Below are 21,814 nucleotides of genomic sequence, written 5' to 3' on the forward strand. Positions count from 1 at the left end.
ACCAAGACAGAATATCATGGATAAGGGGGAGAATTCAGTGTGAAGTACCAGATTATTAAAGTATTGGTAGAACTGACCAAAAGGGTCACGATAGTGAACAACACCGTCCTTACCCTGTTTAAAAGCAGCCTACATGGTATTGCCTGTCAGCTTTAGCTGCTGTTGTCACAAGGAGTGTTTCAAGGCAGGACTCAGGGCAGTATTCTTACGTATAGAATGGTTGAAAATATGTGTTTGCATAGCCCTGAATGGTTTTATGATAACTCAGTAAAAAGTATTGTAGAGTTTGCTAGCTACATAAATTTTTTAAGTTCACCAATACCAAAAGACACAAGAAAATTCTAGACTCTAAAACTGTATAAAGGGTTACAGAGAACAAGAGCTATAAGGGGACAATGAGGCTGAAGTTTGAAATATTTTACATGCACTAAACTCAAGCAAGCATACAAAATTGTACCCTTGCCTTTGCAGTGTTAGACAAGGGAGAGTATTTGCCTGCTTTGTTATTCAGATAAAAACAAAGATGACTGGTTATTTATCTTTGTAAGGAATATCCATTACGTTTCAGTTTCTAATTGTTTCTACTTGTGCATTGTGGTATTTTTAAAAAGAAATAGACAGCTGAGGTAAGCGATGAAAAGAATGATGAAATAAATCAATTCAGAGCTGGTCAAGAACCATATGTTCCAAAATGTTTATTTCCTGATAGCCGTACACAGCAGTTTTACAATGCAATATGTAATGTGAAAAGTGTGAAATGAAAACAGTAAACAAATATCGGAAACCCATAAATTCTGTAAATATGTCAAAAGTATTTGATTTCCAACAGTTATTCTCCTGTCTTGTATTTTTTCTTGCTGTGCTGCTTGCTTTTCCTTTCAGCTACTCCTCTCATCATTATTTAACAGTGCCACCCACTGGCAAAACTTGCTGTCTTCTGACTTGAAATAGCTGCTCCTTAGGGCATTCCTTTACCAGGACTTTTGTATTCCTTGCTAGACCAAAAAAAAGACAAAGCAAATCTGAAGTATGCTTTCTTCTCAGACTGTTACAGAACTTGATGGGTTTGAAAGAAATGTATAGAGATACCATATTTCTGTACCGAATAAAGGTTCTCTTCTTGACATAGATGACATGACACTTGCAAACATACTTATATTAGCAGCGTCAGTACAAGTAAAGAGTTGCTGTTTGTCAGGGCTGCATCTGCAAACTGCTTAAAACAATGCTGACTCCTTTAAACTAGGGAGCATGAAGAAAACTTTCTAAGTGGAAACAAAAGAAAGATAGTCACTTGGTATTTTTAAAGTGCTTGGTAAAGGTTCCAGAGAACTCAGACTCCTTTGTTTCATGAAATGAGGAATGTTTAACTCTGCTAAGGAATACAGGCCCCAAACTGTTATTTTTGCCATCTTAATCCAACATAAGCACCACTGAAATCTTCACTTCCCCTTTTCACTTCTTCTCCACTTCCCTCCAAAACCTGATGATGAAAGCATCTGATATCCATACCAGTTATAGCCACAGAAACATCTGAACATCTACCTATGACATAATCGACTTATACTCCAAGTGCCATTCATAAAAGCCTCTCAGTCAGTATCTGACATTGTAATCGTTGCAACTCACTAGAGGTTTCAGCTTTTGTAATTTTCTGTGAGTGCCCAAAATGCTAGTGTGCCTTAAGAGGTACACAGCCCACTCTGATCTTGTCAGGCAATATCATCACCTAGATGATATTTCAGTCATTCCCCCCCTTCTGTTAGCTTTTGCAGCAAGTTTTGCACAGGTACTGCTTTTTATCAGAAGAGAGGATGATATATTGTTTTCCATATACTTTATACTTAGAACATTCATGTTGTAAGTGACTTAATTTGGTTCCTGATTTTGGTTGAGGCCAGGCTATAAGATACAGAGATAGTCTCTGTCATTCCTGTGGAACAGTATTTACTATTTCATTAAATGATTAAATATTGTTTGGGATATGAGAGAAAGAGACAGTTGGTATCACTCTCTGTTACAGCATTTACCTGTACTGAGAGTACTACTCTTCCAGCTTTGCCCCAGCATTCTTGTGTTTCATGTGAGGAATGACACAGAGTAGGGTATCCCAGAATGCCTGAGTGGCCAGAACACATTCCTATGGGTAGAAGTCTACTCAAAGGAGGAGGAATCTGAATCTGGCTCCTCAGCCCCTGAAATATTAGTCAAACTGTCTGCAGTGGTGGTTCAGGAAGGAGGTAAAAAATAAAAGTCCCTTTCTGCCCATTGTATTTTGTAGGAATGTCTCACTGCACAGCCCTGGTTTCTGGATCATGGCAGAATGTATGTCACACCCATCTCTTCACTATTCCCTGCTAGCCAGATGGTTTTTGTCTTCTTAGGTCCCTGGCGCTTTCTGCACGTTGGATGCCATGAACTAGAAAGACCCATCCATGGTTTTGTTGTTAATGCAGAGTGTTGCCAAGACCCAAGTCTCTTTGTGCATTTACTCCCAAGCACTTGTTCTATTTGTTGTCTTTTAGGGTTTGCATGTTTTCCCAGTTTCCTAGATTTTACTTCTGCAGTCACTTCTTCCAGGGTTTCCAAGTGGGCATACAGTGTCATTGCTAGCCCTTGCTGGCATGTTACATACTAAATCAGCTAGTGCTGAGATCCCTTTCCATCTTACAATCACACTTTCAATTTTGCTGCATAGATATATCCCTAGTGATGGTTTCAGTCAAGGAATTAACAGAAGTCAGTTATAATCTGTTGAGGTAATTTTAGAAATCCAAACTACTCTCTTGTTCAGGGTTTATTTCTCACTAGATCTAACTTGGCTTTCCTGCTCATTGGTAGGTACAATTACAATTATAGTACATTTGATGCTGGTTAACAATAGTACTTTTGATTTTGCCTCTTGGTTTCTTTCTCTGCTAGTGGAGTTACTCCCTTTACAGACATAACATAGGTTAACAAACTGACTGCAAGATAAAAAAATACTCAAAGTCTAATGAGGTACTATACTATATTGTTCTATGCTCTGCTTAATCAAATTATTCCAATACATATTTTTATATTGCAGTTTTTTAGGAACCTTCTGTGGTCAATCCAGCCTTCAGAACAAGGCTTCAAATCCTTTCAGCTCACTCATGTTAGTTTATTCTACTTTTAAGAAGCAAAGATAACTATAAAAGTAATTTGATTCGGCCATCAATTATTGCAGAGAGGAGATGCCCTTTTCACTACAAGCAGAAATGAAAAGAAATTCTTACATGTCTGTTTTCTAATTAAACCCAAAATTAGATTAACTGACTTTTGGCATTTCTATAACTAACGTTTTCCTGCTGTAAATGATGGATAAAACCATGATGAGCAGAATATTCACTGCTGTGCTCACTTCAGTGTGGGCCAAATGCTATGTTCATTGACTTGCTATGTTGCCAGATGCACTGTGTGTCTTTGTTTGGTGGATCTTCACAGAATCACAGAATTAATTAATGTTGGGAAAAGACCTCTGTAGAAAATGATAAGGTCTCCCCTGAGCCTCCTCTTCTCCAGGCTAAACAACTTCAGTTCCCTCAGCTGCACTTCATAGGACTCGTGATGCAGACACTTCATCAGGTTTGTTGCCCTTCTCTTCATTCCTGATGTTAAGTTCTTATGTTTTCCAGGTATAAACCATGGACCTGTAATAGCTGGAGTAATTGGAGCTCAAAAACCACAATATGATATATGGGGCAATACAGTAAATGTGGCCAGCAGAATGGACAGCACTGGTGTCTTAGATAAAATACAAGTAAGCCTTGATTTTGTGCTAGAATTTATCTTATTCTTTTGAGTTTCGTTCTTAAAAAACATCATATCATTTGTATACTAAATAGGTCTTTGTTTTGAAGCTAAGTAAAGAATTAAAAGAAAATTATAGGAAAAATGAGAGGAGAATCAAAACTTTGTCTTGACCATAAAGAGGCATACAGTGGAGGAAGTCATGGGTTGCCTGGAAATGCATCCCTAGATTAAGAGAGATTTTGTGAATTTCTAAACTCCTAGAATACTGACTACCTTACCTTTGAAGGACAATCCTGATGTTAGTCATTTCTAACTAAAGGAAATTATCATAACTGTACATCAAGTTAAATCCATAGAGCAGTCATGAAACTTCCCTTGTAATGAACCATGCTGATTAATATTCTTTGTAGATTATTATCTGTATTGATTGTAGATAGACCTGTATAGAAAAGAACTTCAATTTTCTAACTTTCCAGTGATTCCATAATCAGAGATCACATTTTAAGTATATGCCTAGTATGCTGCCTAGCACTTTGGCATCCCAGCATGCAATTGAGAGCACTTCAAATCTATCACTGACATTATTCAGAACTAAGTAATGGAAAAGTAAAGGTACCATCTGTTAGTCTAAACTGAAAACGGAATGTTAAAGCAGTGATATCTACAAACAGTTGCTTCATAAAGAAACACAGATAGTCTGAAACAAATGATGCTGTTGAACAACCTCTGTCCTAGTGGGCTTTATCCTAAATTGGCAGAAATTGTAAAAAGATAAGGAAGCTTAGGTCTACAGAAGTGAAAATAAGCTCCTGAAGCTGAGAAAAGTGTACTGTGAGGAAGAGTGTTGTCCCAAGTGACATTTGAGTATCTACAAGCTCTCTGTTTGCAGCCCTAGGTACAGAAGTGGTTACATCACAGTTGATACTTGATGTAAGTGATTAGAATAGGCATCCAGCAACAGAATACTTGAAAGCTCAGGTTCTTAAACATCACCTGAGACTGTTATAAGCATTATATATATGTATAAGGCCTTATAAGCATTATAGCAAAACCTTTATAATTGTGCGGAACATATGTTCTCTTCACACTCTGGAAGAAGATTTTGCTTTGCTTTGTTATCAACACTGATTGTATTAATGTATTGTTGCAGGTTACAGAGGAGACAAACAACGTCCTGCAAACACTGGGATACATGAGCACTTGCAGAGGAATAATAAATGTAAAAGGAAAAGGAGAATTGAAGACATACTTTGTACATACTGAAATGACAAGATCCCTTTCACAAGGGAATGTGGCATCTTGAAGATGCTTGTACGTGTCATCAATACCATACTTTCAGGAAAGTATCACGCACTTTTTAACTACATTTTGGCCCTTAACATGCGTGCTATTTTCTGGTATGTGGCACTTATTTTAATATGGCTGCAGAATAGTCCCATGAGCCATCATTTTGCACCTTGATATTCCTATGTTCAAGGACAGTTGCGGTGTACTCTATAGGACTGGAAGATTGTACTGCTACTTGCACTGTTATTCAAAGACAAGAAAAAAAGGAATAGGAATCAAAAGGAGGTAATGAAAGTCCTGAAAGGACTGAGAGAGGTGTTAGTGACAAACGAGGGAAAAAAGGCAATAAAGCTAGGGGTGCATACTATTTTCTGATGCATGGTGTTTTCTGGAAAATACAGTCGCTCCCCAACAGCATCCACTAATTTGGTATTAAAGTATACAGTATTTGTAAATAAGTTTACTCTGTCCACACATGATTTGGATGTGATCAGTTGCATCTCATAGCCAGGGACACGTTGGGTGGCTTGCTGGCATTCTTTCTGAAGAGAGAACTAACAATGCTGGAATAGTTTTGTACAAACGTGTCAAATGTTTTGAAGCTATTGTCTTTTGTAAGGTTAATTCATTAAAAGTTTATATGTACTTTGTCTTACTGTTGCTGTCTCTTAGTTATGCTTCCTTCCGTGGCTTCTGTTGCTCTAAACCTGCGTGTCTTTTGCTGCTGCTGCTTTTTATTCAGCAGTTAGATGTTGAGACAGGCTATGGCCAGCTGTCTCAACAGTCCTGGTCAATAATATCTGCTAGACTTGCTATTGCCTTTCAGAAACTAAATCACCTTTACTGTACTCAGTCATGGGTGACATCCTAGGCACTCTGCAAGCATGATACAGAAGACTTACCTCAAATCCGTAAACACAAGCAAAGTGGGAGATACTGAAAACAGTAGTAGAGTTCCTACTTCACAGCTGGCCTGCAGTGCTTAAATAATAACTAGGAGAAGCTGTACAAGGGAAGAAAACTTTTGTTTGTTTTGCACTTTGACAACCTCTTTTGCCCTTGCATGCCTTTCACTTAACCTTCGCAATGCTGGATTTCATGGGATATTTTAAGTAATCTTATTTTTCAGGATATGAGTATGAGATGCAAAAATTGCTATTTTGTGGATATTTGAAATTAATTTAAATCCCACTGTATTAAAAAGTATAACACTTGTAGAGTTTCATAGATGAGCCAGGTGAAAGACAGAAAAAGCAGGTAATTGTACTATCTATGCTCTTTGTAGCATAGACAGTAACAATTAATTTTTGTGTAGTTGTAACTAGTACTTGAAATTAACATATTTTTACAGGCATAGCATCCTAACAAGACCAAAATTAATCAAATCATCCTACTTACAAAATAGCATATAATTACAAGAATTTTTTCTTACTGATACCATATGAATGTGGAAGTCAGCTTATGCACTATTAGCTCTGGCATGCTGTTGAAATGTAAAAAGTACTGAGATTTCTCATTCACAAAACATATACATATATATACACACACATATTTATATAACATTTAGTGTCCTTTCAGAAGTTCTCAAAATTGTGGGTCACAGGTACATGGCATCAGGCCACAGTCTTACTGAGTGTTGCACAGTTTACTCACAGCAGCCATCTACCCACTAGCAAATTGAAATGACAGTAAGTTTCTAAGTTCCTGCATTTGCTGTAAAACAGACAATCTGAATTTTGGTCCCCTTAAGTTAGTTTAAAATCAGAATATAAGTTATTTCAGTTATGTTCACATTTTTCACCTGGAGTTGGAGACTTTTAATCAGTAATTCTCAAGATAGGTGCTCAGTCTAATAAAATCTCATGAAAAACATTTTTGTTGTCTTTATAATTTCTTCCTTTTAATTAATAAGTTAATATAAATATTTTCTAGTGAAATTAGAGACTTTCCAAAGAGCTCACATGGCAGCAAAACCAATGTCCCAGTCACTGGCTAAAGCAAGCTGTCACTTAGCTATGCTTAAGACTTCTGCTAAATCTCTCCTTACCACTTACTATAAGTTTGTCTTAGGAACACTTTAAAAAGTTATTGATCTCCTTCTTAGATTTTGAATGTACTCCAGGCCTTTAAAATCATTGTGGTATTACCACAGGTCAACAAAATAATTTCTTACTGTGGATGAAAACCCTTTATGTAAAGTTGATTCTATTAATACTGTCATATATATGTGCAGCCTTCAGGTATAATCTGTACATTCAGGATTTTGCTTTCATTTGTATTCTTGCACATCATTAACAAACCTTGTACCTAGCTCAACAGACTTGTTTCTTTGATTTTTATGGTAGTTAAATAATATTTTTTTTCTGTAAGCTATGAAATTCTAAAACATCTGAATGGCGGGGAGCTGACTAGTCCAATGAAATATAAAGAAAGATATATGTGTGCCCTCCAAGAACATGCTGAAAATGCCCATGTTCAGAGAACTCATATTTCACTGGTGCTCTTCTCTCATTTTGTAATTTCATTTGGATTCTTGCAGTGAAATCCTGCTAAAGAAAAAGAAAGTGGGCAACAGATATACTTCATACGCGCAGTATGATGCCCAAAGAAAGGTGCATACCATCCTCCCTCTAGCCTTCAGTTACTAAGCATTATTATTATCTTTTTAGTGCCGAGAAGTTATTTGTATTTAATAAATACCTCGTCTTCCAATGCATTTTACATCTATTGTTTATACTGTTTTATTTTTCCACTGTCTAGATTCTCCCACAGTTCTTGTATCCTCTTTCTCCCTCTTCCTGCAGCAATTTCAGTAACTGGATGTAACACTACTCATGTATCAGTGTGTAACTTGAAAAACTTTATGATAATCATACAAATAGTATTTGACATTCCAGTATTCTACATCACAGTAAGGTTCATCAAGTTCTACAACTTCCATGTTGGTGACATAGTTCATAGGGTGCTAGTGAACCACAGAGTGTGACTTGCAAAAGTACAATGCAAATGCATTTCACACTGTGAGGTAGCAGCCAAAAGATCAATGTAAGAACGATTCATTGTGGTCTGGGAAGAAGAAATTCAAATGGAAACACCTGGGAAGCCTGCTGAAATTCTTTTTCAAAGTCAGTGCTTTGCTCCAGTTAATGGATGGCTACCAAAGGTCAAGAACAAAGATTGGACTTGCAGGTATTTTTATTAACTATGAAAGTAATTGGGATTACCTGAAATGAATGCTATTTAGCTGCTGTTACTGCTGAGAGACAGTAGTCTCTTACTTATGTTATATGAAAAGCATTTTTCATTCTTTTTACATTCCTTTGTATTTTCTCCATTTTGTGAAATATCTACAGACCTTCCTTTTTTTCCAGTTAGACACATCTGTTTCTAAAGCAACAGCTGTGCGTATGTGAAGGTAGAGCTGTTTCAAGTCTGTCCTGTTTTGTTTTCAGAACTTCATGTCAGGACAAATAATATGCTATGTTGTCAAGCTGCTTTATATAGCAGAAGATTTACTGTTATAAGATATGATTATCATGTACTTTGATATGTAGTTTTCTTTTTGGTTGGAGTTATGTGTGAACATACTATAATTATTCATTTTTAGATAGCAGATTCTCCTTCAGCTGATATAGATACTATCCTTTAACATTTTTACTTGTGGGGCCCAAACAATTTTAAGCTTAGGGCTTTTTAGTTTTATTTTTAATTTCTTGTCTAAAATAGTGGAGTGATTCTGAGAAGGAAACAAATGTAGAGTATATGTGCCTTAAGTAAAACATGTAATTAAAAGAATATTTTTTGTTTCTTGAAGTAATTCAGGTTTGTGTGGATTTGTCAGAAGTGGTATATAAATCAACTGAAACTGGCGCTAAAGTTTACTACATGTTAATTTTAAGCATTTTCAAATTTAGAGTCAGGAATTATTCAGGTCAGTGTAGTTTCTGATATGTCAAAATGTAAGATAAGGGAATTTTATTTATGTTTGCAATTATGATGATATGAACCCTGTTATGTTGTAGGATGCTCTGTTTGAAACAAAGATTCTGCTAAGAGTTGTTTGAAATTTTTTTGGTGCAGCATTTTTCAAATCTATTTGTAGACATTGAGACGCTCTTCATGAAAATCTCGGTTTTGACAGGAAAAAGTGCAAGTGGAGTATTTTGAAAGGTTGACATTCTTGGACTACAGGTTTTCATGTTTGCATTCCAAAACAGTGTTACAAATAGCAATTGTTATGAAGAGTAATGTCACCACATGTATAAAACTGTGTGTTACTCTACTTACCAAGAGGGTTATTGAAAAGAATATTCACCTGAATTGGAGCATATATCAGTCAGCTATACTGGCTTGTGTAACAAGGTTTTGGTAACAAGGAAGGGGTGACAGGGCTACAGAGGTGGCCCCTGTAAGAAGCTGCCAGAAGCTTCCCCCATGTCTGACAATGAGCCAGTGCCAGATGGCTGGCCAAAGCCAAGCCCATCAACAGTGATGGAAGCACCTCTGGGATAAAGTATTTAAGAAGAGGAAAAAAAAACACTGCAAGAGCAGCCAAAGAGAGGAAACAATTTTGCAGACACCCCGGTCAGTGAGAAAGGAGGGGGAGGAGATGTTGCAGGCACCAGACTAGAGATTCCCCTGCAACCCGTGGTGCAGACCATGGTTAAGACAGGTTGTAACCCTGCAGACTGCGGAGGTCCATGGTGGAGCAGAGAAGCACCTGCAGCCCACAGACAACCTCACGCTGAAGCAGGTGAATGTCCGAAGGAGGCTGTGACTCTGTGGGAAATTCCTGACAGGAACTGTGGGCCCAAGTGGAGAGGAGCCCATGCTGGAGCAGGTTTGCTGGCAGGACTTGTGAACCTGCAGGTGACCTGTGGTGGAGCGGCTTGTTCCTGACAGACTGCACTCCATGGAAGGGACCCACGCTGGAGCAGTTTCATGAAGAACAGCAGACCGAGGGAAGAATCCACACTGGAGAAGTTCATGGACAACTGTCTCCTCTGGGAGGGACCCCATGTTTCTGAAGGACCTTCCTGTTTAAGATGAGCAGTCAGTCAATAATTAGAATCTAGAAGAAATAAGCACTTCTGTGAAACAACTAGCTTGGCCCAAAGCTATGGGAATGGAAGTGGAGAGTTTTTGAGCCATTTTTGATTCAGCCTTTTTCAAGGGCCATTAAATGGAACATTTTTGCAAAGACTGTCTCTCCTTTGTGGCTCAGCTGGAGGTCAGGACCACATGGCAATCTGATACATATTGAGGTCAAGCTAGGATAGGAGATAGATAGATTGCTCAACCTTAATTTGACAGAAGGCTCTCAACTCTAAGTGACATAAGCTTGAAACAGGTACCTCAGCTTGTAGTAAGAAAATAGCTACTTGTGTTTTTTCTGTGTATCAATGACCTGTCCAGATATATGTCATCTGTCCTCTTCTGTGGATCCTGTCTCCATTACCCTGTTGTTGTTGTCTCTGTTGTGTCCCCTCTACCTGCCTCCATTACTATTTTCTTCACGTATTCCTTTTAAGAATTCTTTTTTCAAAGTTATTCCATAAGCCAGTTTGACATTTTAGAACAGTGACCCTGCCTTTGAGACACTTAAGTGTGGAAAAAATTGCTATAAAAATACAAACCAACATGTTCAAATCTCAGGAACCATAGCAGTGGAACCTGAAAGGGTATTACTACTCTCTAAATAGAAAGGCAATTGATCTTCTCAGCCTTAAGACACCAAATTCAAAGCAACTTTTAACTCTTTGGTTTCTTAGCTCAGCTGTATTTGAATGCATAGTTTTCACCATACAGATTAAAATTGCTTCATTGTTTACATGTTCATATTTAAGTTGCTAAGGAAACAGACCAACCTTCCATGCTACTCTATAAAAGGAACATGCACTTAACAGTAGGATCTTAGTAAAGTCTGGTTGCAATTGGAACAAACACCCCTGGGCATTCATATCCTGCTTCTGGGGAGTCTGCTAAAGTTGACCAGAAAAAGCCTTTGTAAGTTTCAAATGATTGTAAAAGGATTTATACCTTCATTAGGAAGGAAAAAAAACAGTGAAAACCTTAGTTTTTAATTATTTTGAATGGAGAGGGAAGTATGGCAAATCTATAACAAGCATCCAACAATATTTTTAAAAATCTGTATTGCATCCAGATGCTGTAATTCAATTTAATGCCATCAATATAACATTAATCAAAATGAGGTACATGAGAACAGTAGGAAGAAAATGGGAGAGAAACCTTTCAGATCTGACTTCAGAGCTCTTCCTAGCTTAGTTTATATCTCTGGTGAACAGTTTCTTGTGGCTCTATTTATAGCTGCAGTTTCGGCTGAGCTGCTTTTTATAAATGGGCTTGCTATCTCTTTGTGTTTGGACTAAACTACAGAAAAAGTACTTGCACAGTGCCAGAGAGGTCTCTGCGTAGGAAGCTGATGTAAGGCAGCTGTTGGATTTTCAATTCTACTGCTCGCTTACACTGCTCTAATTTGGCTCGTGCTACAGAAAGAAGAGGATCTTAATTGGTAGAGGGACATTATTAGATAAGCAGATGGAAATTGTCACAAATGTTTAAAAAAAAACCCACAGAAGTCTGCAGATTATAAATGCCTCCACTCTGCACTTGCAAAGAAGCAGTAGTCTGTCTTATTTGGTGGATTAGTGATGGGAGAGTAGCAGCTACATAGTAGGAATGAGACTTTTGCAGGCCTGAATTATTGCCCAGCTCCAAGATGACTGAAACAATCAGTTGTGAAGAATTCTGGTACTCTGAATGTTGGGGGTTTTAAAACAAATTTTGAATGTTCAGTAAAATTCAAGATGCCTGGAAGAATGCTCTTGTGAAAGTCCTAACCAAAAGATAGTGGTAGCAAAAATAATTGTAATGCTGTACCTACAGCACAATAGTTCTACAAGTGTGGTTGCAGAAAACAAAGATAAACCAAATCAAGCCCCTCACAGATCCCTAAAAGGCACAGTAAGAAGCAGCATAGGCATAGTTACATGTATGTTTTAAACCAGGGTATCTGTGGGGTGAACCCAGGTGCTGATAGGGCAGAGAGGTTTTACAGTCAGTGTGAAATTTGCACACAGGAGATGTTTACTTTCAGTGCTCCCAGCACAAGTGTGTGAGTTTTCCAACTGCATTGCCTGAAATGGCTGAGCATCCCGTTAAAACCTGTGCCCAAGTGGGTGAGGAGCTGCTGGGCAAAGAGACCAAGCTCCTCAAGACTCGGCATCCTCATTCTGGTGGAAATTCCATGCTGCGATGTGCTTTTATTGAACAAAATTTATTTTATTCAGCAAAAAAGCTAGTACCTTTCAGCCAAACTTTGCTCTAACCACCTTCCCTAGCTTCCAAAGACACAAGGGACCGGGGAGCTGGCCTGAGAGCGGGTGATGCTGGAGCCGCTGCTCAAAACTGGGACCAAAACCCCACGCCCGAGTGTCCGGGAATCCACATTTCAGCCTTAATTAACACCGCTCTTTGGAACGTCCAGAGCCCCGGAGCCCAGCCGCGACCGGGGCCCTGTTCCTGCCAGCCTCCCAGGCTGCGGGCCGGGCCGGGGCCGTGCCCCGCGGAGCGTTGCCGGGTGACGGCGGCCGCCCCGCAACATGGCCGGCCCCGGCCCGTGGCCGCCGGGCTCGGGAGGGTCGCGGTGGGCAGAGGAGGCTCTGGGTATCGCGGCGGCAAGGAGGCGGCCTGCCCTCGCTGCCTTCTCCGCCTTCAGCTTCATCCCGCCCAGACGGGAAGGGCCCCCAGAGCTCAGCTATTTCAACCGGGCGCCCAAGGTGAGGGGGGGAACGGAGGGAGGCGGGACAGCCGGGGAGCCTCACAGGGGAGCCTCCCAGGGCCGGAGGGACAAGGCTTCCCCGTGGATGTCTGCGCAGTATAGAGACCTTATTCTCGGCCCCTCTGCAAGGGCTCGGCTGTCATCATGAGGGACCTGGTCAGGCAGGTGCCTAAAATCATCACAGAATCACAGAATAGTTTGGGTTGGAAGGGACTTTAAAGATCATCTAGTTCCAACTCCCTTGCCGTGGGCAGGGACTGGACCAGGTTGCTCAGAGCTCCTTGGCCTTGAACCCTTCCAGGGACAGGGCATCCACCACTTCTCTCCGCCACCCGTGCCAGTGCTTCACCGCCCTCACAGTGAAAAATGTCTTCCTAATGTAGAAATGCTGCACATTAGTCTTGAGCTAGCCTAATGCCAAAATAGCAGGTTTCACCTTCAGAGGCATTTGCGAAATGTGTTTGCTACTTGTGGATGGCCAAGCAGGGTAAGGTCTTTCACTGGTCAGTAAGAGAAAGCAGACATAGTTCATCAAGGATTGAGGACTGACAGGTCACGTGGCATCAGTGAAATGTGAGGCATCTTTAGGGGGAACAATAAGAAAGGTATCGTCTGTTGCTGGGGTTGGATTGCAGCACCTGTGGTTTTTCTGGTACCACACACTTCTGGGGACTTCTTTAACAAGAAACTTCTCCGTTTCCAGTTGAGGCAAAAGGTTTTCAATGTGCATTGCACAATTTTTCCATATGCTCAGCTTTAATAATGAAAATCAATAGAGCTACCCAAAACAATGTCATTATATGCCTGGATAACCAAGTGCTTCTGGTGTTACACTGACACTTAACATGTACAAGGCAAGGAAGCTCACTCTTTAGTCTCTGCTGCCTTATATCACCCTTGTTCCTCATTCTCTCAGTCCTCATGTTTAACATCAGAAATGAAAAAAATCTTACACCTTCAGCCTCAGCTGAGCTATACTTCCTGGGTGGCAAATTCTTCCCTCTCTGAAGTGTCATATGAGACATTGAATTTAACACCCTTTTCCTCAAAAAAAAATTATCCTTAAAAAGTTCTGAAGTGTCTATGATATCAACATAATATAGCAATATTATGGCAACATATAATTATTTATGACAATAAATGTACCCATATATTTATCCCAGTCCAGCCCAAGTGACAGGCTGATCAATGTGCCAATCACTGGGCAGCACTGACTGGTGATTTTTGAGTTTGCAGCTTGTGTGTCCCTGGGATGTGGACAAGGTGCAGACCGAATCAGAGTGCTGGGCATTAAAGGAATTAGGACAAGAGGGCATGATCTTAAGCTTTTCCAGGGGAAGTTTAGGCTGGGTATTAGGAAGAAATTTTTTACAGAGAGAGTAATCAGACATTGGAATGAGCTGTCCAGGGAGGTGATGGATTAACCGTCCCTGGAGGTTTTTAAGATGAGAACGGATGTGGCACTGAGTGCCATGATCTAGTAACCATGGCGGTGCTGGATCAAAGGTTGGACTTGATGATCTCAGAGATCTTTTCCAGCCCGGTTGATTTTGTGATTCTATTCTATTCTTAAGACGAACAGCAAATTTCCTGCATTGAGCGGATGGCACTGCTAAGAGACAATTAGATTTGTAATGTCAGACTCTTTCGTGCTGATTCCAGCATCACCTTGGGAAGGTGCTGTGAGCCAAAGATGAGCAAGCACAGTTGGTGCCATTCTTAACAAAATGTGATAGGGAGAGCACAACAAGAGTAAGGCTAGGGCAGGTCAAAGGTGCACTTGGGGCTGGTGGAGCTCACAGTCTACTCAGTCTGCACAGAATTAGCAACCATGTAGTATAGCTTTTGCTTACAGTATAGTCTGCTTTCACACTCACGATGATTTGATTTGTGGAAAATGCTGCTCCAGTGGCATGGAAACCAAACAGGATAACAGCTGTTTAATAGGTTTCTTCACAGCTCAGGCCTTGGCCACAGGGGAACAAGCAGATTCAACCCATTCTTCTGCACAATTAAGGAATTAAATAATTTTTTTTATTTATATAGCAAAAAAAATTTCCTTTTTTCAGTTTAAATACCTAAACCCAACTGTGTATCAGAGACTGAAGCAGAGAGAAATAGGAAGATGTGCTCATCATGTGACCAGAAGCCAGAAATTCCTGCCTTTTAATCCCTTGTCTGACAGTTGCTCCCTCCATTGCTTTACATTTTACTGTAGCCAGTTTGCCTGATATTTTCTCTTCTGAGCTGTGGAGAAAGCTATTACTTATTTTATCTATGTCTGGAATATTACTGAATGCTTGCAAAGCACTTACCTTCAGTAGCAGTACACAGAGGATGCCCACCCTGAGCACATATTTATCGTCTGCTCTGCATGACTCACTTGCTCAGAAGGGTTTAAGAAACAGCTCAATACCACCACCACCACCCAGGCCAACTAAGGTATCATTTAACAACAAAGAGAAATAGCAGCAGGAAGTTATCAGTGTATTGAGAACAGAACTGTTGCCTCTACACATTTGGCAGAAAATCTTAAACAGATCATCTGGGAGAGAGCTGGTTTTTGACATAACAGGCTGGATGCCTATCTGTGAGTTCTGGAAAGAATGAGTTTTCTGCTCTGGTGTGAGTAACAAATAACAGACAAATAATGCCACGTGAATAAAATCAAAGAGCAAATAACACTCTTGGTGGTGGGCGCAAATTAGACGCCAACTGAAATTCTGAATGAAACATGGGGAATAAAGGAGAAGTAAGGAAACCAAAAATAATAATAATCATGAAGGTGACACATCAGGTGCAGGATGCTCTTGAACATCACTGAAAACCTCTGAGGCTCGATGGTTTCTGGGAAATGAAGGGTTAAATACCAAACAATCCGTCCTGTTGGCAGAACCAAGTAATGGAGGTATCTTTACAAATTAAGCCTGTAATTACAGCAGTGTCTTACTAGTGCTCTTAACTATGGTTTTCTTTTAATGGAACAATTATAGTCTTCTTGACTTGCCCTAACTTGACTCTTTTTGAAGGATTGCACTGTAAATTGTAGGACTCAAAATACATGAATTTTTCAAAGGTTAAATTGGACACACTATATTAGAGGGGGGGAAAAGCCCAACAAAATGCATCATTTTTTTTAGTCAGCTATGCACAAAGACAGTGATGGATTGGTATTTAACTGAATATGGACCTTTAAATGAAGCTCATTTACATATGACAGCATATTTCAGTAGGAGATTTTGCTTTTTCCTTGAAAACTCTTTTTGATTTTGAAATTCCTGTGATTCTATTCATGACAACTTCTTGATTGAATTTCACAAATGCCTTTGTTAGCAGATCAGATCTTTAATGTTGGTTATTTGGTACACCTATATCAACAGTTATACGATTATATTCTGGCTTGGAGTGTGCTATATTTTCATGTATGACATATCTGTGTCATGCATACCACTGGATCACAGATTTACCACTATGGCATGTTTCAGAACTGTTCTCAATTCTGCTTTAATCAGAAATTAAATGATGATTAGGCTGCAGGATACCTTTGTCTTTTTCATTCCAAATAAATTTAGAAACTGCCTGTTTTGCTTTTACATAATTGTGCCAGTTCATTTAACAAATATATAAACTTAAGAAGAAGAGTAATAAGTTCAGAAAATAAAAGCAAATAAAGCAGTTAAATTTCCAAAAGTTACAACAGGCTGTGGCAGGGGTGGGCAAGGGACAGGGGGGCAAGGGGGATGTGGAAATTGAGGTAAATTGCCACAAGGGAAATTTCAGAGATGACCAGACTTAAAAAAAGGTATCATGTGTCATTAGATAATTTTGCAAACTATTACAAAGGAATGGCCCAGACTTGCTAATAAGCTCAGTAATATAACTGTTGTCATCATCTAATACAATATGTGCACCATTTAAGTATTGATTTGACTACATATATTCTGTAATCTGTAAAGTTAAGCAATGCTGTGAATTAGCCATTTTTTCCCCTTTTCTCAAGGCAGAACATGTTTTCACCTATGACACCATTTTTAGAATACCAGAAGGTTACAACAAGTATCTTTCCCGCTGTGACAGAAAACACGCAAAAGGTCATGGTCTCAACATTAATGAGGAGGTAATCCTTTGATAAATCCGTAATTATCTTTGTTAAAGTTGATTTTTTTTTTTTTTAACGTGGCTGGAGGCTATAGGCATTGTTTTACCCTCTGTAGTGCAGCCTATATGGTAAGAAAGGAATTGGAAGGAGGACATCATTGTGCTCAGCCTGGAGGTTTAGAAGAAAACATTAGCCCATGAAGACACTTAGCTCTTTGCTCTTTATTTAGCTCTTGCTCTTCCTGAAGATTTCCAGGTGACAAGACATATGCAAGTTAAAGCATGGGGAAAGAGGCAAATCCTCTGTTACAGAGTTCAGGGAGAATTCTGAATGTCTGTGCCTCTCAAAAGTTGTAGTTGAAGTGCTCCTGCAGCTATTCCTGTGATGCTTGAAAACTTTTCTCTCCATGAGGACTGCATTCAGAGACCCTGATTTCACTGCTGTCCTCTGACACCCATCCTCACTACACCAGCATTTGCTGCGAGAGTCCAAGCTTCTGAAGCTGGTGAGTTTGTTATGGAAACTTACACCAGACTGCCCTGCAGGAAGGAAATTCATAGGGAGCTAGTGCAAAGGAGTGGTCAATCAGAACACCGTGGACATGCTTGGAAAAGGATGGGCGAAGTATTCAAGGCCAGCGGAATCTTGGTTTGATGTGCAGCCCAATAGCTAAATACAGCCATGGTTTTACACAGCTGCCTGTAAAACAGAAATACTATAATATATATACATAAATATATACATAGGTATTTTTCCATGTAGTGTCTGAATAATGCCCTTACATACACAAGTGTTCATATATATAATTATATTTATATACACACAAATACACGCGCACACAGAGAGAGAGGCTGTCAAAAACCAGATGAAGTGTAGCCTCTGTGTGCTGTTGGCCTCATAATCCCAGCGGGCTCATGGGATGTGAAGTGATGTTGTGTAATAAAATTGTTGTTACTTTGTGACAAAGGCCACTGGTTGTGATTTGTCTCACTAGAAGCCATATATGGCAGACATTTCAGCTGAAGTGCATAGCCATAATACCCTTCCACTCTATCAGACAGTGCAGGAAGTATTAGATGCTCCCAAGGGAATCCCAGGAGTGCCCATTACCATCACCTGCTCATGCCTAGTAAATCTGTGTGAGGCCAATTTGTCAACTGTAACCTCTGTGAGGTCAAAAGGCATATAAATGACTACTCCAATTAGAAATTAATTTTTTTTTTTGACAAAACAAAGACAACTTCCCTCACTCACTACCAAGCCCAACCTCCAACTGGGAAGTTTGTGTAGAAGGTTTAGTAGTGTAAAATTTAGATTCTATACTGAGTTCTTGTGTCAACAAAACTCACTTTCCTACCAGTTTTCTTCCTAAAGATAGAATGGGCCAGAATTCATACCAGCTCTGCTGGGCAGTGCACACAAGGGATTCTGTCTGAACAGGTGTCCCTTAATCCAGCCCTTTAATTAGCATGGAGACACATCAAACCCACACCTGTTAATTGCTACATGATCCTGCTGTACGTGATGACACCCAGCACTGGATGTGACCATAACTAAGTGCAGGTCACGTACTCAACTCCTTCTCTTTAATTATCATTGTGGCCCTCACAGACTTTATATAACTATATTATAAAACACAGTAAATAGAAATACCACAATCAACATCTTTCTAGTACAACACTGAAAGCAGAAAGGCTGAATCCACCACAGTACACTGCTTTACTTGAAGTGGAAAAAACATAAAAACCACTGCATGTAAGCCCCTCATTTCCTGCAGAGCCTTGGTGCACACAGGGAATTCAAGAGCACAGTCACAGATACTCAGTTTAGCTACATGCAGCACAGTAACTGCAGCGGAGCATTTGCACAAGGCTGCCATTGCTGATTTCAAGTGTTAGCAGTGCTAGAGTTACACGTTGCGAAGGCGTGTAGCAGGATGCTTCCCAGCCAACTGTTGGAAAATCTGAAATCCGCTGAATGCCAGACAAAGACAAAATGCCAATGTGCACAGTCAGTGCTGTGCTACTGAGGATGCCAAAAATTGATTCTTATTTGTTTAAAAGGAACACAAACTATTGGAATTACATAGTGTTTTCCTGTGATTAGTGCTGTAAACACTGTATTGCTAGCAAAGTCTTTTTTGATGGTACAAAGACTTTGTAATTTCTCATTTTTCAACATTTATCCACAACTAGGGCAGGGGAGAAAACAGTCTTAATTTTGCCTGCCGCTCTTTTTGACTTGATTTTTGTTCTGGTGGGATTAAAAGTTGGTGTACTGAACAGTGTTTAATAGGATAGAGTAAGGTGGGTAGGAGAACTGGGGGATGAATGGTTGTTTTATAATAGGCTTTTCTCTTGAGGTTTCTTTAGGAGCTAAAAAAAAAAAAAAATTAGGGTTAATAGCATCTTTGCAAGAATCTCAGGTTCTGTTCAGGAGTCTGGAAATGTCGGAAAAGTCTCTCAGTTGACTGCCTTGCTGAGACCCCTCCAATCTGTGCTCCCACATGCATCCTAGCAGGACTCAAGTTCTGATTTGGCTCAGACTTGTGTCTGTTGTAGCAAAGAAGTAATTTGTTTGCAGTTGAACTGTGGTGTGGCATCTGCATTTTGATTTTCCTTTTAGATACTGTTTATATTACAAGACTAGATAAACACACTGGGTACCAAGGCTTACTGTGTTAGCCAGTGCACAAACACAGAAACAGCCTGATAAACCTGAGACCTTTGGCTAGAGAGAGAAAACCAAACAAATGCTGGGTTTTTTTCCCTTCTGACTCCATAGCTCCCCATTGCTGTAGCAGAGGAAGGAACTGCAGATTGGAGACAGTGATTGCACAGTCACTTAAAGTGCAGCTAAGAAAAAGCTTAAAATAATCTTAAGTTATTTGTCATCAAGTCTACTTCCAATCATTGCAGTTATTTCAGTAATCTTATAGCTACAAGCATTTTTAGTAAAACCTTTCATTGTACAGAATTAAAGTAGTATATGCTTTATTTCCTTCAGGAAAAGCTTGCATGGACTAGTGGTCGCTCAGAGTTTTTCTTTAGGCTTTGATTTTTCTCATGCTGTGCTTTCACTGAATTGTGCAAGCAGGGTAGGTGTTCCTGTAACAGGGGACACAAATGTCTCCCATTTTTCAAATGAATCATGCAACTCAGTGCACAAGAAAAATAAAAATAAAATCTGTACTTTTCAGTAACATAGCATTTAATTTGCCAGTAATCACATGGTAATTACGTGTATATGTTTCTTTGTAAAAAGTTATCAGTCCACAGCTTCATATCTTATCATCATGTCATCTAATGATACACTAATGGTTTATTCATATACATAAAAAACTAGGGCAAAGATGGAACAGTAAGGGCGCAGATCACTGCTAAATAAATATACATCAGTATAGCAGGTGCTGTACAGTTCTGTCAGTTATTTTGACCCTGACCACAGCACATTTAGCACTAGAAAACTGCCAAGTTTTCTGTTCAGTGATTTTCTTATAAGATGACTTTTGTATTTTCACAGGAAATGGCAAGACCTGTTCCTGTGTTGTCATCTTCAGAGTATGGGAAACGTGTAAACAAGCCCTTAGAGCAGCCAACCAAAGAACATGCAAGGGCTAATCACCTCCATGCAGCAATATACGGGGAAAAGCGCAGCACCCGCTAATTGGAAAAATCTCCAAGACTGGATCCATGTTAAATCTCTTGTATCTGTCATTGCTAGCAACATTTATGTAGGGGAAAGAAAAAAAAAACACAACAAAAAACAATATGGTGCTTTTGCCTTTTCCTCTACATTTTAGTTAATGAAAATGATCTGAGTTAAAAATAGGATGAAAGAGCAGCTGTAATTCTCCTCAAGCTAATTAAAATGCATGTCGTCTCCTTACATTCTCATAAAAACCTCATGAAGAGCAGCACCAACAAGAGCTGAATATTTTAGGCAGTAAAACTGCAACTGAGACCTGTTGGGTCAAAAGCTGGTTCTGCAATTCTAGGCACTGCTTCTACATAACTATTCACAGACTTAACATTTAAGCAAGCTTGTTCCTCAAGGTATCAGTGGTGACAAACTTCTTGCGATGTTGCTACAGAATCATGAGGCATCATTTCATCTGCACAACAACTGAAACGAAGATAAAGCTCAGAATTTTCTAAAATGGATGGGCTTACCCATAAATGGGCAAATAAAGAAATGATCTGACTTCCAGAAGTGCTTAGCAGTTCCAGCAGACTTCAAGTGGAAGTCAAGTTAAAAGGAACTTCTGAGCGCTTACCATCTGAATAGACAAAATATGGGTTTAGCTGATTTCAAACATTCATTTCACTGACTTTCACTATAGAAACTGATCAATCAGTCTGACAGATTGATCTGACAAGAAAAAACATCATTAGCTCTGTATCCAATGCTGAAAAAAAAAGAAAAAAAAGTAATACTAGTAGAACAAGCACTAAATAGAGCAAATGCCTAAACCTGCTTAAATATTTACCACCTTGTATTCTCACTGAATCCAGTACCAAAATTTTAGGGTAATTTCAGGAGGAGTTTCTCCTGCAGGGTATGCATCAGTTTGGTTCTCAAGAGCCATTGATCCTGCTGTTGTTTAAAGCTGAGGCATATTGTTCAGAAAGGAACAACAGCCAGGCTGATTATGCCAAAATAAGGACTGGAAGTCCACAGCTTTGATTGACACTAGTTTTGTCAGTCACACACAGGAAACCTATGTCATTTTTGAACACAGCAAGACTCCTAGTGAAAAAACAACAGAAACAAAAAACTTCCTAATGTGGGGCATGATAAGTAATAAATCAGGCAGTCAATAGCACTTGTTTGGCATGGTGTGAGAAGCAGAG

General features: G+C 39.5%; 2 protein-coding genes across 2 annotated transcripts in view; both read left to right on the forward strand.

Annotated features, from left to right (window-relative positions):
* ADCY2 (adenylate cyclase 2) overlaps positions 1-5,716 on the forward strand; it is a 208,169-nt gene extending 202,453 nt beyond the window's left edge. Inside the window, exons 24-25 of the mRNA XM_050320235.1 lie at positions 3,657-3,781; positions 4,925-5,716. Coding sequence (XP_050176192.1) covers positions 3,657-3,781; positions 4,925-5,077 — 278 coding nt within the window. The 3' untranslated portion in view covers positions 5,078-5,716. The remainder of the gene's footprint in view (positions 1-3,656; positions 3,782-4,924) is intronic.
* A 6,967-nt stretch (positions 5,717-12,683) lies between these two features.
* On the forward strand, positions 12,684-20,697 carry CFAP90 (cilia and flagella associated protein 90). Its single transcript, XM_050327974.1, has 3 exons — positions 12,684-12,860; positions 16,863-16,979; positions 20,484-20,697. The coding sequence occupies exons 1-3, from the start codon at positions 12,684-12,686 to the stop codon at positions 20,625-20,627; spliced, it is 438 nt and encodes a 145-aa protein (XP_050183931.1). The 3' UTR covers positions 20,628-20,697.
* Positions 20,698-21,814: the final 1,117 nt, after the last annotated feature.

Source organism: Myiozetetes cayanensis, unplaced genomic scaffold (assembly GCF_022539395.1).
Source record: "Myiozetetes cayanensis isolate MyiCay16 unplaced genomic scaffold, myiCay2020 scf1, whole genome shotgun sequence".
NCBI lineage: Eukaryota > Metazoa > Chordata > Aves > Passeriformes > Tyrannidae > Myiozetetes > Myiozetetes cayanensis.

Excerpts from the sequence above, each read along its gene's own strand:
- CFAP90 (XM_050327974.1), top strand. The coding sequence starts at position 12,684 with ATGGCCGGCCCCGGCCCGTGGCCGCCGGGCTCGGGAGGGTCGCGGTGG. Across the intron at positions 12,861-16,862 it reads ATTTCAACCGGGCGCCCAAG|GCAGAACATGTTTTCACCTA; the intron begins GTGAGGGGGGGA and ends CCTTTTCTCAAG. Across the intron at positions 16,980-20,483 it reads GTCTCAACATTAATGAGGAG|GAAATGGCAAGACCTGTTCC; the intron begins GTAATCCTTTGA and ends GTATTTTCACAG.